This window comes from Melopsittacus undulatus, chromosome 6, assembly GCF_012275295.1.
Source record: "Melopsittacus undulatus isolate bMelUnd1 chromosome 6, bMelUnd1.mat.Z, whole genome shotgun sequence".
Taxonomy (NCBI): domain Eukaryota; kingdom Metazoa; phylum Chordata; class Aves; order Psittaciformes; family Psittaculidae; genus Melopsittacus; species Melopsittacus undulatus.
The window spans coordinates 12,449,437-12,463,791 of record NC_047532.1 but is presented as its reverse complement, the minus strand read 5'-3'; the positions used below and the strand labels follow the sequence as shown (position 1 = coordinate 12,463,791).

Below are 14,355 nucleotides of genomic sequence, written 5' to 3'. Positions count from 1 at the left end.
CCGAAGTGTTTAATGTTAATCTAGTGTTGTTATTGATTGCCATGAAATATATGTGAAACTGAGGTGCTGAAGGCTTGTGTGACTTTTCCAAGATCAAAACTTGGGAGTCGATGTATCCGACTGCCCTCCTTAATGTCACTGAAGTTGTGCTGGAAAGAGCTTTCCCCCACAACCACTTCAGGAGCAGTGTGTTAGACGTTTCTCATTGGAGTGAAGGGGCAAGGTTTGCTTGGAAATAGGAGCCACAGGGTGCAGATCACTGGGGGCTTCTTGAAAAATGGGTGATAAGATGGGACAGCAAAGTAGGGATGGCGACTGGCTGGGTGTTGTGAGAACAACGTTCTGGAGGGATTCAGTTTGTTTGTCTAGAGATAAAAAGGAGAGCTTATACACAAGCTCACCAACCCTCCCACCTAGCCAAAACGTGGAGGTGAGAAGGTGGAGTGTGTCTGGTGTGCTCTTCTCTGCAAGATCTCAGCTTTAAAGATAACCCCTGGGGCAGGACGATGCTATATTAGATCTCAGGCTGTGAGCCAGCCAAACTCTGCTACCGCTTGCCGACTGACTCACATGTTGACTGCACTTTGAATTCAGACTGGGGTGTTTGCAGACAGAACCAGCAATTGTTTTGGGCACAGTCAGTTATAAAATGTGCTCCTTTTCTATTTGCCAAATGAACACAAATGCTTTCTTAGAAGATCTCCTAAGGAAAAAGATACCTGGGGTACCTTGAAAAATTCCTGCTGGCAGTGCTGGGTTTAGATTTGCTCATTAAAAGAGGTTATGTAGTATTACTGTAACCAAAGGCTCTTCTATGGCTCTGGGGCAGGTGGGCATTAATAGCCCTTGGGTTTGGTTTTGTATAGAAACACATCAGGATGGATAGACAACTAGAACAGTGAGGAGTGTAACTTTTGACATTCACCAGCAAGAACAGTTTCTTTCCAATGAGTTGGTATATGTTGGTGCCTACAGGTTTTTCTATGTAATAACCCTGTAATTGCAATACACAGAGAGGTTGTGCAGATAGAGAGGTTCCTATTTACAGAGAGGGTTTTATGCTAGAAAGCTGTATTTACCATTTCCCAATGGTGTTCAGGAGATAGAAGCCAAACGTTTTAGGAGCAAGGGGAGCAGAACACCTATTCTGAAGTGACTGTTACAGTTTCCTCACATAAATCTCTCTGAATTCTGTGTCTACAGGTATTCCATAGTTCCCATTGAGCACCTTTGGCTACAGACTGGCTGACCCATCTGTCAGAGCAGGCTTCCCACGTTTTTAAGGAATCAAGGGCTTTCCAAAATTCTGTAGCAATAAGTATCCAGTATTTAAACTGCTTTTAAGGAACAGCACTCTTCTTAAGAGGACAGTTTTAATGGCAGAAGAGCAAAGAGAGCTGTGGAGACAGTGACTGAGTCTGTTCTGCGACAGAGAGCCATAGCTCCTCATCCCTGTCTGCCTCTGCTTTTCAGTCTAAACAAAACAGGGCAATATCATCAGCTGGTCATAGAATCATCATATCATAGAATAGTTTGAGTTGGAAGGGACCTTTAAAGGTCACCTTGTCCACCCCTCTGCAATGACCACAGTGCCTTGCTTCAGCTCTCACTCAGTTTAGTCACTTGCAGCCTCTAATTTGGGAAAGAAAGATCCTTTCTGGAGCAATGTGTAGAAAAGGATGCTATCTGCTTGTTTGTGGCAGTCAGAGCAAGGACACCAGATGCCTTTTGACACACACAGCTCTCTTCCCTGTACTATGCTTCACACGGAGAAATGGGTACTCAATCCAGCTTTAACCTCTTAGATGTCTCTTTTCTCCTAGGTTTTACTCTCTGCCCACCACACTTTGGATGTCTACAAAATACCCGTTTTCAGTGATATTTTAATCTTTTGTTAGAGGCAAGATGTCTGTAAGGTTACTAGAATGGCTGTCTCCATTTCTTAATGCAGTTTTCCTCCTGATTTAACATCTGAACCTTCCACCAGTTTACAGTAGTGAACTCTTTCTTTAAGGGTCTCTTGTCTTTTATGAGCCCCTGTCCAGGGTAATTTCCCAAATGCAATCCAGACTGGATAAAATGTAAGCATATTTCTGAGGTGCAGGGTTGGGGTTTTTTATGGTAAACCACACATCAGATTAACTAGATAAAAAATAATCCCAAATCAAAACTCACAGCAGGGATTTCCCTCATTAGCCTCAGGTAGACACTGGAGCATGGCAAAGAATACATGTGAAGGATGAGGGAAAAAAGGAAGTCTCCCCAGCCAGTGTTGGAAATAGGGGAAGAATAATGAGACAGAGAAGAGTGAAGTGCTGCAAATAGTTTCATTTCCTTGACAGAGTAGCCCTAAAGCAAAGGGCAGGCAGAAGTTGCTGTTATAACAGAATCCCAGCTAGATACCCCCCAAAATGCTTAAACCCCCTGAGTGGGGAAATGAACAGAGAGACGTGTGCAGATTAATTAGATCTGAAAAATGTTTTGACAGCAGAAGTGAACATATGGAAAGAATTGAGAGAACCCAATCCCGGTCCCCATGTGTAAATGATGCCTTGGCCATAGCTCATAAAGCAAATACAGATGCAAAAAGGAAAAAAAAAAGGGGAAAAAAAAGCCCCTTTCCTATCCCCTTCCCCCAATTAACCCCCCAATCCATTGCCAGATGGCAAATAAAAGTTTGAGCTCAATGGCTAAATGCAAGGAAAGCTATATGTTCACTCATGCATGTTCAGCAGGAACGTGGAAAGAGATCAGCTGAACAAACCTGAGTTTTGCACCTTAAAGGAAGTGGTGCAGTTCAACTAAATATTGTGTCAAGTACACAGCCCAGTGTCAGGATATCCTGTGTGGATTCTTGTTCTACAGCTTCTCTCGCTTACCCTCCCCTGTCCAAATTCTGCTTTCTGTCCACCTCATTTCTTCTGTTGTGCAAGTCAGTGTGGAGTCACACACCTGCCCTGCCTGCCGCAAAGGTTTTACCCCCTAAAATTGCGGGGAGAAGCGTTAGGACAGATACTGTAAGCAGAAGGTAAGAAGGGAGCAAGAGAAGCACAATAACTTACTCAGGTTGTGCGGAGGACCAGCGCTCCCAGGCTTAGTTTAGCCATCCCCAGCAGCAGTGAGAAGGAAGAGTGCTGATTTAGTTCATAGTAATGCAGTGCCCTGCATCACATCTGCCCTCTTGACTCCCATGTGAGCTTGCTTTCCATTAAATAGAGCTGCCTGTCAGCATAACATTTGCAAGCCTGAAGAGTGGGTTAAAATCCTTAGAAGTGTTTAGGGCCAGGTTGGACGGGGCTTGGAGCAACCTGCTCTATTGGAAGATGCCCCTGCCTGTGGGAGGGGGTTGGAACTGGATGAGCTTTAAGGTTCTTTTCAGCCCCAACCAGTCAGTGATTTGATGATTTTCATGTGGTTTATATGGACAAACCTTCTCAGTCTATTGTCACAGTAATGCTGTGCCTGGTTAGCAGATTTATTCCACCTCAGAAGGGGGTGAGGGAAATGTACTGTTGCTGTTAGTTGGTGGGCAGTCAGGGAGCTTCTCCTTTGGCAAGAAAGCTGCCAGCTGGGCAGATTGCTGTGCTGTTGTGATTGTGTCTTATCAGTGTCTGTGCTGGCCATGTTAAAGCTATCTCATTGCTTCACACACAGACACTGTGGACACATGAATAAGCCATACAAGCTCTTATGAGGGCAAGTGCTGCTAAACTGTGCCCCAGCTCCAGTGCAGGCTGCTTAAATGTTGCCCACAGACTGTTGATTCATGGCACCCAGTGCCAGCAATCTGTGAAACTGAAACAGGAACTAAACACTTGGGCTCTTTCCATTGCCCAGGTAAGCTGAAACCCCTGCTAAGCTGTCAAGTTTGCATCCAAGCAGCTTTGGGCACTGCAAGGTGCCAGCAATGGAACCCTCACAAAGCAAACTGCTTAATTATTTGATAGTAAAAGGCAACTCAGGGGAGTGCAGAGTCAAATCAACAACAAACCAACCTATATTTAGTAGCAGTGTGGCTGGACCTTAGACCCAAACATAGTTTCCAGCTGATAGATGATGTGGCAATCATAGCTGACCCTCATCCCAGTCTAAATTTGGTCTGTGGAATAAGTAATGAATATCATGGCTGGGACGACACACCACCCTTCACAGCAGCTGCATTGCCACTGCTGCTCCTCTTATGGCTTTGCCTGGCTGAAGCACAAGGTCTGTGTGACACTGAGCTACGGCCTGTTTGACACTCCGTCTAGTCACTGAAGCAGGGTAAAAGAAGGTGCTTGGAGGCAGTAGTACTGTGGCCTTATCTGCACTTGTCTCTGCTGTTACATGGTCTCCCTTCCATTGATTCCTGTCTCTGACACTAAGGAGTGAAGACCATGCTCCTGTTGTACAGGACAGGTCAAACGGTACGTACTTCAATGAGGTGTGAGGAGCTGTGCAGGACTGAGAGCTCTGTGTGCCATCCACAAGACAAAATAAGGGACAAACATGGAGTTTACAACCTCTGTGTATGAGCCAAACCAACCGGGGTAAAACAATGGGTACAGCCTATTTCAAAGAGAGGTAACTGACAATTAGAAGAGGAAATTATGTGTCCCAGATCACTCAGGGAATCTGTTGTAAACTTTCTGGATCCTGAATCAGTGCGTGAACCAGAAAACTACCTTGTCTCAGTACTGAGGATCCATCCAGTTGGCCTCTGTCAGCTAAAGTTGACAGTTTAGGGGTAGAGTTTGAGCAACCTCCTCCAGTGGAAGGTGTCCCTGCCGTGGCAGAGGGATGGAACTGGATGAGCTTTAAGGTCCCTTCCAACCCAAGCCATTGTAGGGTTCTAAGCCACCAGCCTGATTCCCGCAGCAGTCTTCAACAAACAAATGCATAAAATATTCCTCCAAGATGAACCAGTGCTATTCTTGTACATAGGGATACTGAGATTCAAAAGGCCAGTGACTCTTCCTGAAAGACTTAATTGAACTCAAGTCCTGAGCTGGTGTCCTGCTTGCTGAACCTCCATCCTTCAGTCCTCTTCTTCCTCCTTCTCTGTAATCTCACTTACAGACTCAGACAGTCAGAAACACACTTGCTGAGGTTTGATACAAACACAGAAATCCATGTTGGAACAGAGCAAAAGGAAAATACAAGCTTGTGTGAAGTTTTCCACCTTTTCACTAAGCGAATGAAAGCCAAATTTTCACACTTTGGTCTTAGGTGTGAAATTTTTGCTCAGCTCTAATATTTATCCATAATGTGTTTTAAAACTTGGCTCACTTCATTCAGAATACCACAGAGAATTGAGTTACAGATTTGGGCTTTGTGCATGCTGCCAAGATCTGCCCCTATAACTCAAACAAATTTAAGGGGGGGAAAGAAACCACTAGAAAAATATGGTATATGGTCCATCACATGCTTTCTTCATGCAGTCATATACCACTAAGAAGTAATGTTCTGCTGGGGCTGTGTTACATAAATATGTTCATGTCACTCCTGTAAGCACAGATAAGATGAATTTTGCATTTCCAGGCTATTGAGTAAGCAAAAACATAAGAAAATAGCAGCCTTGCTTACAGTTCTTAGAAAAGTTTAAAAGTGTTTCTGGAACATCAGCATTTCAAGGAATTTGTTTATTTCCCTCAAATCCAAATATATCTCTGACTGGACTTCTCAAAATGATGTTGGTTAGCTTCTGTTAGACTCAGCTTCTGTGTGTGTGTGGAATACAGATGAGTGACAGAGAGGTTCTTCACTGTTGAAGAACAGAAAAATTATTATATGTAACATTATTTATGGTATTTGCTGTGAGGACTTGGAAGTGTGAAGAAAGCCATGTTCATTTGAAGGGACTTGCACCTGCTGAATTCTGCAAATCAGAACCAATCTGGTGGGAAGAATGTTCCCACATTTCAGTCTGTTGTGAATGGGGCAGCTTTTACATTGTTTTCTTCTGATGCTGGATCTGTGACAGCAGAGCTATACAAACCACCAGGGAGTCAACACTGGCCTGAATGGGAACCTGGGTAATGTTTTCTGGGCAATGAAGGTGAAATTTGTGTTTCAGAGCTCTGTGTAATTCAGAAATTGAGACTGACCTTGCATACATACACTCGTGTCATTCTCAGGAACATGCAAAGAAGCACATTTGCCAGTATGGATTTCTTACCGTGTTTGGCTGTAAGAAGGGCAGCATTTGATCATGTGGTTTATATTGGCACAATAAAACTCAATATAATTTCCTCTTTTTGCATAAGTAGTAAGATGAGGTGAATTAACAACTTCAGCTTAGGAAAAAGAGTAAAGCCAAGCATCTCATTCCAGTTTGTTCTAAGATTCCTGAATTAGTTCTAAGTTACAATCCAAAGGGGTTTACAGCAGAGCTGTTTTTCATCCTTCCCATCATTCATAGGCCAGTCATTCTTGGTGCAGTGGCTGTTACTGAACAAGCTGTAAACTAGTGGTGCTGACTGAGAAAACTTACTTCATTTGCACTGGAGTCCTCCTCTTGGTTTTGTTATTGACCAAGGATCCTTCCTCCAAGTAGCCATTGCTGTCAATGGAGCATGATGTACCCACACGGTTTGGTGAGCTTTGCTGGGTGTTTTTGTATGTGCAGGCTTTCAGTCACTGAAACTGTACAGTAAAATTTGAGATGATATATGGTTGTTTTCATTGTTAGGAACTCTGTTAGGTAAAAGTCCAAACATTTTTGGGGATTATCAAAATGAATATGTGGGGAGAAAACAGCTGGGAAATTGCATTTATGCTGGAATGTCTCATCCATTTAACTCCACACACAATTTTAGAAGTACCTAAATAAAGCAAAAGCCCAAATTCTTAAAGGGACTCAGTGGAATTTAGCCAAGGCTGACATCCCTAAATCTGATTTGTTATTTGATATGTGCTTTTAAGGGCCTACATCCCATTAATTTTCAGTACTAATCAGCCACAGAAGTCCTGGAGTCACCACTGAAAAGCAGACTTAAGACTCTTCACAAGTGGGCTGATCTTCCTTGGCTCCCTCTGTAGTCCAAGGGAGATGGGCTTCTGTTGGGGGATGAGCAGGATTGTGCTAGTGCTCTGAGAGAGATCCTATAGGAGCCCATTGGGTAGGGAATTGGAGAAGACTGGACTCCCAGTCTAAAGGGAATCCTGGTAAGCACTTTCTGAGGGCTCCTGATGCCGGACTGACACGCTTTTTCCTGGTGCCTCCTGGCATGAAAGAACAACTTGCTGCATGGTGGCTGCCACACAGTGTTAAAAACCTTTTCCATAATTAAAGTGAGAACGGTTGAAATGTCCAGTTTTCACATGCCGTGTTAAAGTAGGATTTTCCTAGGAGTTAGGTTTTACCCTGAGTTCCAGATAGGGTTTCCTCTGGGAGATCTACTGTCTGTGAGGCTGCCCTGGTGTCTTAAATGTATCCCCTGCCTCAGATCATACTGAAGAGTAGAATTCAGGCACCAACACCAAGTGAACTGGAATGGCTGCTCACCTCCCCAGCTGGGTGGCCCTTCCAGCAGCAAAATGGCACCTTGTTCTGCCATCCTGGTGGGCCCTGGAGAATTTGGTTCCCTGGGCCTGGGTTCCTTCTGTCCTGGTCAGGGTAACCCCATTTGACTGACTTTCTCCATGGTAAGCGAAGTGTTTACTGGCTTGTATCTGTCTCAGCTTTGACACTCTAACAAAAGGTTAGAAATCATGAATGCATCCCTTTATTTCTGCTCCACAGTGCCTCTCTTTTCTTCTGTGTAAACCCTTCACTTGCCTCTTGCCCAGCCTTTAGAAATGATGATCAAATGCGAACTTTCAGGATTTATTTATAGCGTAGCCTTTATGGAAAGAGAGAAAAGAAATGATTAAAAAGCAATTTTACAAAATATTTTGTTTTAAGAGAGAATTCATTGTGTTTAAGTCAGTGTATTCATTGTACAGTCTAGACTGGCAAACAAAGAAGATGATAGAGCGTCATTCAAATTAAGATTGTGAAATTCTTGGGGACTGGAATTATGGATTTGGATGTCAACCCTCAAACAAACTATTTCTGAACAGCAGTATTATCACTTTGCTATATTTAAGGCTTTGTTGGAGAGAGAACAGCGCACAAGGTTGATCTGATTCAGTTCTGCGATTCTAATGTTCCTTTGTTTCCTATTTCATTATAAATTCATATTTTCAATGTTCTGTTCCTCTTTGTCCCCAGAAAATTGTTGAAAAGACTCTCCTCCGGGAGTAAAGTTTTTGTTCAAGCTAACAATGACCAAACTGACTTTAAGCAACACAAAAACACAGAGCTGAAAAGCAGATTAAGAGAGGGAATTCATTTAGGGCATTTGGAGCAACCTAGAATGAGTGAGTTGTTGAAAATTACTGGCTGGGTATTTTCTTCACATGTTATTCCGCCTTTCCATGGTGGTTGCTGTGAGACCTTAATGCTCTGGATCTTCAAAGGCCTGTGTATTTTCAAGTGGATATAAGGATACAAGAGTGTTTTAGCTGATAAACTGAAAGATTGCTTTGGCATCTGCTTCCTTAGCTCAAGGTGGGTAGATGGGTAGGCCAGCAGAAGATTAGTGGTCATGAGCAGCAGCCAGGCCCTGTTTCCTAGTTTGGATGAGGCCTTGAGGGAGCAATTTTCCTTTAGGAATTTCTCTACCTTTCCTGCTCCTGGTCCCATGGGAGCAGTGGCAGCTGCCCAGCAGGGAAATAGGATCTCTGTGCCAGAGGTTTCGGGTTTGGGGAGATCTCACAGGGAGCATAGGAGGCTTTCATCAACCTTGTGGAGACCTGGTTTCACCCATTGAACACCACTGCTGCAAAGCACTTGGTCTGAAAGCTGGTGTGTCGCGTGTGCTGTGCGTGGTGTTGGGCACCAGCAAGGTGCTTGGAGAGGTGGAGAGCAAGGGGATGTGCAGGAAGGACCCTGAGCCAGGGTTGGGGCTGCAGGGTTGCCGGGATGGCAGAGCTGAGCCAGGCTGCCCTCACACCTTCCATATCTGGTGGCCTCAGCACTGGGGTCTGTTCTCTCTTGAACCAGCCTGAGGAGACCTGAAGTTAGATGAGTAACAGGATAAAAATAAAACCCGTCTGAAGATAGGTTTATCTCAAAATGCTGGCTGATCTCCCAGAGAGGCAGTAATGCGTTTTTCAGCACTGGAAGTGGTGAGAGGCCTCACAGTAAAGCCCCACAGTAAAGCAGAACATGAGTGTGTAGAGCACTTGTGGCAGAAGCAGAAAATGTCCTGAGAACAGTGTTGTTTGTGCCCTGTCCTCTTAGTGCTGCCCAAACAGGGCAGCAGCAGCCAGTCCTGCATGCACATGGAGGAGTGAATGGCAAAAGTCTCTTTCTCCCTTTCATGTTTCTTTGTACATGTGGGAAAAAGTGGATCTGTCTGAGACTCTTTAGATGTCTTGGTTTTACTTTCATGCAGTATCTGCAGGGCAATTGAAAAGGGGATATGAAGCAGAGAGCAGAAAGCAAAGTGACTCTTTCCAATAGTGAGAGGGGGCTCTGCTGTTAAGTCTTCTGTAAGAGGCAGCACTATCTGGGAAAGCAGTATTGATTGCAACAGAAGGAATTGTCTTTGAGTTGGGTTTTTTATGTGTATTCATTCATTTTTTTGGGTAGCCTTTAAATCCAGCTGGCCTTGTAAGGGATAAGTAAAAGATGGGCTATTGTAAGCAGGAACAATGCTTGAGCTAGTATCCGCTGTTGAAGAACAGGGAATAAAATGCCCATTACACTTTACTGGGAAAGATATCAACCTTTCCATGCCAGTACTTTAATCTGGCTGGTGTGCAGAGTCTTGGTGCCAGCAGGCTCACATGCCCCAGAGAAAAGAACACCCTATCTCACTGGAAGTGTTATTTCAAGGGTGTTTCTCAGGGAATCAAAGTACAAGCAACTTCTGCACATACAAAAAGAGTATGGGCATAGGAGTGCACAGAAATGCCCCCTGCTGTTTTACCGGAAGCCTTGGCAGAGTAGAACCCTGACTGCACCATCACTGGCAGTGCTTTTTGCTTTGGTGGAGCCATAATTTTATCCAGAATTAACTCCCTGAAGTTGACAAATGTAGAAAGCAGGTGTTCCACATGTAAAAAGTACTTGTTCCACATTTAAAAAGTAAGTGTTCCACATTCTAGTTGCACATGTGGACTGGCAGTATAAGGTGTCTTGATGTTGAAGGATGAAGCAAAAGCACCCAGAACATATGGGTAGCACTGCAGGTTCAGGCAGGCAGAGCTGGGGCTGCCTGCTGCTCTGGTACATGTGTGACATCCCTAGCTGAATAGACATGGCTGTGCATAGAAGTGGCTGGCTTTGTGGGAGCCCACTGACCTCCTGGTATTTAGGTCATGATCTTATTTCTTTAACACAGGGCAAATGGGAAACCAGAAGATGTAAGGTCTGCTGCTCACCTTGTTTATCCTCAGAGCCTCCTGGGTTGGTGGAACTGCGCTTACATTGCTCAGCAATGCTATAAAGTTCTAGATTCTCAGGTATAAAATGCTGGATTAGTGGAAAGCAAAGATTTTATTACAGCAGGTATTCCAGCCTATAAAATCATCCAACCCTTTTAAAGATCTAGCCATGGAAGTTGATTAGGTGGCTTCCAGCAGCAGTGCAGGCTGACTGATCTCCAGGGTCATTTCAGTATGCTCCCAGTGCTGTGCTTTGGGCAGGAACATGGAAATAGATTTAGGGTGCTGTGTAGAAATTACATACACTGAGATTTACTCCGACACTGGCTGCTGAATCCTGATCTTTTATGTTCAGACCTAATCCATCTGAAAGCTATTGCTTTAATGCCTCTTGTTTCATTCCAGTGGGATTGCTCAGGAGAATGCACAGAAAATCAGAATCTCACAGAGATCAGGAAAGGAACCAAATAATTCTATCCTCTCCCTTCCACATGTGACCCTCTATCCCAGAGACTCCTTCTGCAGGGAATTCCGCTGCATCCCTTCGTCTGACTTGGCTTTGGCCAAAAGCAGAGTAGGATCAAAGTCAGTCTCCTACACCTTTTATACTGGAATGTGAGGGTGGCTGTGGGCTCCGTAACAGAGCTTTTTAAGTCAGCTTTAGCCTCTGGAGCACATTTGAGCCTCTCTGGCTGCAGGGAATTGATACTTCACGAATATGATCAAGGGATCTCATGTACAGTATCATTTTATTGGAGAAATCTCCCCTCTGGGGATGCGTTGTCAAACATTTCCTTTGGTTTATGTAAATAACAAAAGATAAGTCTGTTCTGCATAGGACTCCCAGTAAGAAAGAGAAACAGATTTTGGTTTACTGAGGGGTCTGCAGTACTTTGTTCTCATGACTACTATATAATGGGATTGAACATATTTTATGCCATCTGGCCTGTTCAGCCGAAACAAAATACATCAGTAATGTTCCGATTGGTTTTGAAACATCTTGTTCTTGTCAAAAAGTATTTTAAATCAAACCAGGCTTTTCCACTTTGTGTTTGTCTTTTACTAGGAGGCCATGGCGAAAATGGGAAAAGTTGGGAGAGTTGTGCAGCCCAACCATGAGCATAAAAGGTAATCCTGACTTTTGTGGGGTCCTCTGTGAGGATTTATGGCGTGTGAAGTTAAGGCCTGGCTCTTTATAGCCGTGAGTGAATGCAGTAGTAGTTATCACCCCCGTTTTTGAAGGATTACCATAGAATCAGACTGGTTTGGGTTGGAAAGGACCTTAAAGCTCATCCAGCTCCAACCCCTGCCACAGGCAGGGACACCTTCCACTGGAGCAGCTTGCTCCAAGCCCCTGTGTCCAGTCTGGCCTTGAACACTGCCAGGGATGGGGCAGCCACAGCTTCTCTGGGCACCCTGTGCCAGCGCCTCAGCACCCTCCCAGGGAAGAGCTTCTGCTTCAGATCTAATCTAAATCTCCTCTCTGGCAGGTTAAAGCCATTCCCCCTTGTCCTGTTCCCATATGCCCTTGGGAAAAGTCCTGCTCCGGATTCTTTGTAGCCCCACAGATTACCACCCCTGCACCCAGTTGAAGGCTGTAATTTGCTGTCAGTGGGCTCTGGGCTTCCCTAAGTCTCAGTCCGCGACGGCTTTCCTGAGCAAGCGAACTGCAGCCCGCAAAGTCCGCGACGGCTTTCCTGAGCAAGCGAACTGCAGCCCGCAACTCCAGGGATGTGAGGAGCTGTGCCGGGGCCGTGGGAGCTTTGAGCGGCTGCGACTGCGGGCCCCGCGGCACTTGGAGCTTTGCTCAGCTTCACCCCTGCCCCGCCGAGGGGCTGCAGAAGCCCTGGAGAACCCGGGTCCGGTGCCCGGTGTCCAGGGCGCTGCTGCTCCGCTCCGCCCGCTGCTGCTGCCGGCGGTGGCGCACGGCGGGGCGCGGGCACCCCCTGGCGGCGGCAGGCGGCCCCGGGGAGCGGACTCCGACAGCAATGGGCGCTCCAGAAACCGGGGATGGGGGGGGGCTGAAGGATGGGAGCCGTGAGTCCTGGGGCTCTTCGGGCAATGTAAATGGACAGGAGAGCAGCGATGTCGCACTGTTCCCCTGCTCCCACAGCGGAGGGCTCTGGAGGTAAAAGGCGCCTGGAAATCAAAGCTGGCTGTGGGGTGAATGAAAAGTGTAATTATAACTTGTAATCACTCGTTTGGGTGGAAGCTGCACTTTGGTAGGACTCTGATCCCAGTGAAAGTTGTAATTTTGAAAGAGTCAAAGCTGCTTTGATGCTACGCAATGGACCCAAATATGTATAATACAAGAGTTTTAAAACTTAAAACCTTGGGCTCTGTTGAAATTAACTTTCTTACACAGATTTTACGACAAGAAATACGAAGTATTTTTGAAACTGGTGGAACATCAGAGAGAGTATCGCTCCATCATGAACAGCTTCTGATCTGGAGTCATGTTATCTGGGAACAGCAGGCAGAGCGAATCTCCAGCTATTTGTGATGAGGGTAATGTCTTCTCACTGTACCGTCCATGTCAAAAATACACTTTTATCATTTAAAGCATACATTTTAACTTGGAATGAGAAATAAAATGCACTCACTGGCTGTGAAGCACTGGGTGTTTTCTGTTAATAACCTCTGCACTTCAGGACAAGGAATGTTCATTTGCTCCAGTCAGAGAAGACCAGACAACCAGCTGTGGGTACCCCAGTGCTGTATTCAGACTGGCCACAAGCAGGAACAGCACAAGGAACACCATAACTGATTTGGATGGACTCAAATCGCTGCCCTTTGCCATGTTTTTCAGAGGTAACTACACCTGGCACCACATATGGTGCTTTTAATTTCACTGTCTGCTCCAGCTGAGGCCTGAACACAAATTCCATTGGAAAGTTCTGTTTGTTTTTGTAATTTTGACTCTGATTATAGTAGTTCTTTGGTGGCTGATATTTGAGAATCACTTTTGCAGCTGTGCAGCCTTGTTCTCTCTGGTTTTTTCAGTTTCCTGCTCTTTTTTTTTCTGTCTTCATTCTTGCAGCACTGTCCTTTTGCTGTCAATATGTGGTGCCATTTTGTCTTTTGCAAGTCCCTCACTCTCTGTGTGCAGTGTTCGCTGTGCTGATGTCTAACAGCCCATTGCTGACACTGAAAGATGAGGTTAAGCAGACACAGTTGCTGAAAGTATGTTCCTAATGCAGGTGCATTCCTGCCATCGTGCCAGCTGCCTCACAGGAGTCAGCCATGAAACAGCCCAGCTTTCCCTGTCCATCCTCAATACGTTGCTCCAGCCAGACCCAGTCACCAGCTCTGAGCTGGACGCAGAAGGTACAGGGAATGCAGAGGGAGAGAGAAAGGGGTTTCCTTCCTTTGATTTGCAATTGTCAGTGCTCAGAAACCTTCCTGGCTGCCTGCTGGCCAAATCCAGTCAACAAAAAAGCTTTTATTTGTTCCCAGGTGGTTTTGAAGGTGGCCCTGGATAGTTAACTGTGCCATAGGAGAGAGTCTGGATACTCTGGCTGTATACAGCAAAAATGTTTCACTTTTGACAGTACAAATTGTTTTGATCTTTCAAGAGCCAAACACTGCCAGTGCCATCAGTGAAATGCTCTCAGAAATTCTTTCTTTCTCTACCATTTGTCTGTTACTTCTTAATAACAGATCCTATTCTGTTTGAAAAGCAAAGCCAGGATCCCCAGCTGAAGGAGAGTGTTAAGAAGCAAGGGGGGACAAAACAGAAGAGCATATTCAGACCAACTATAGGTCACTCAGGAGAACCCTTCCTTTCTCCAAATTGCGCTGTCTTGGTGAGCCTGCATTGTACAAGAGAAACAACCTATGGTCCGTTTCCACGGAGTCAGTATTCCTGTAGATGGGCTCCAGCTTTATGCACTCAGCTTGATAGAAATTCCATTCTGTAGTATTGGCATAGGCTGTAAT

The 14,355-nt window shown here is 45.2% G+C and overlaps 1 protein-coding gene across 10 annotated transcripts in view; it reads left to right on the top strand.

Annotated features, from left to right (window-relative positions):
* FGGY (FGGY carbohydrate kinase domain containing) overlaps window positions 1-13,029 on the top strand; it is a 329,262-nt gene extending 316,233 nt beyond the window's left edge. For all 10 annotated transcript variants that reach the window (XM_034063471.1, XM_031050950.2, XM_031050943.2 and 7 more), the window contains 2 exons: window positions 11,483-11,544; window positions 12,782-13,029. In XM_034063471.1, the coding sequence (XP_033919362.1) occupies window positions 11,483-11,544; window positions 12,782-12,863 (144 nt within the window). In that variant the 3' untranslated portion in view covers window positions 12,864-13,029. The remainder of the gene's footprint in view (window positions 1-11,482; window positions 11,545-12,781) is intronic.
* Window positions 13,030-14,355: the final 1,326 nt, after the last annotated feature.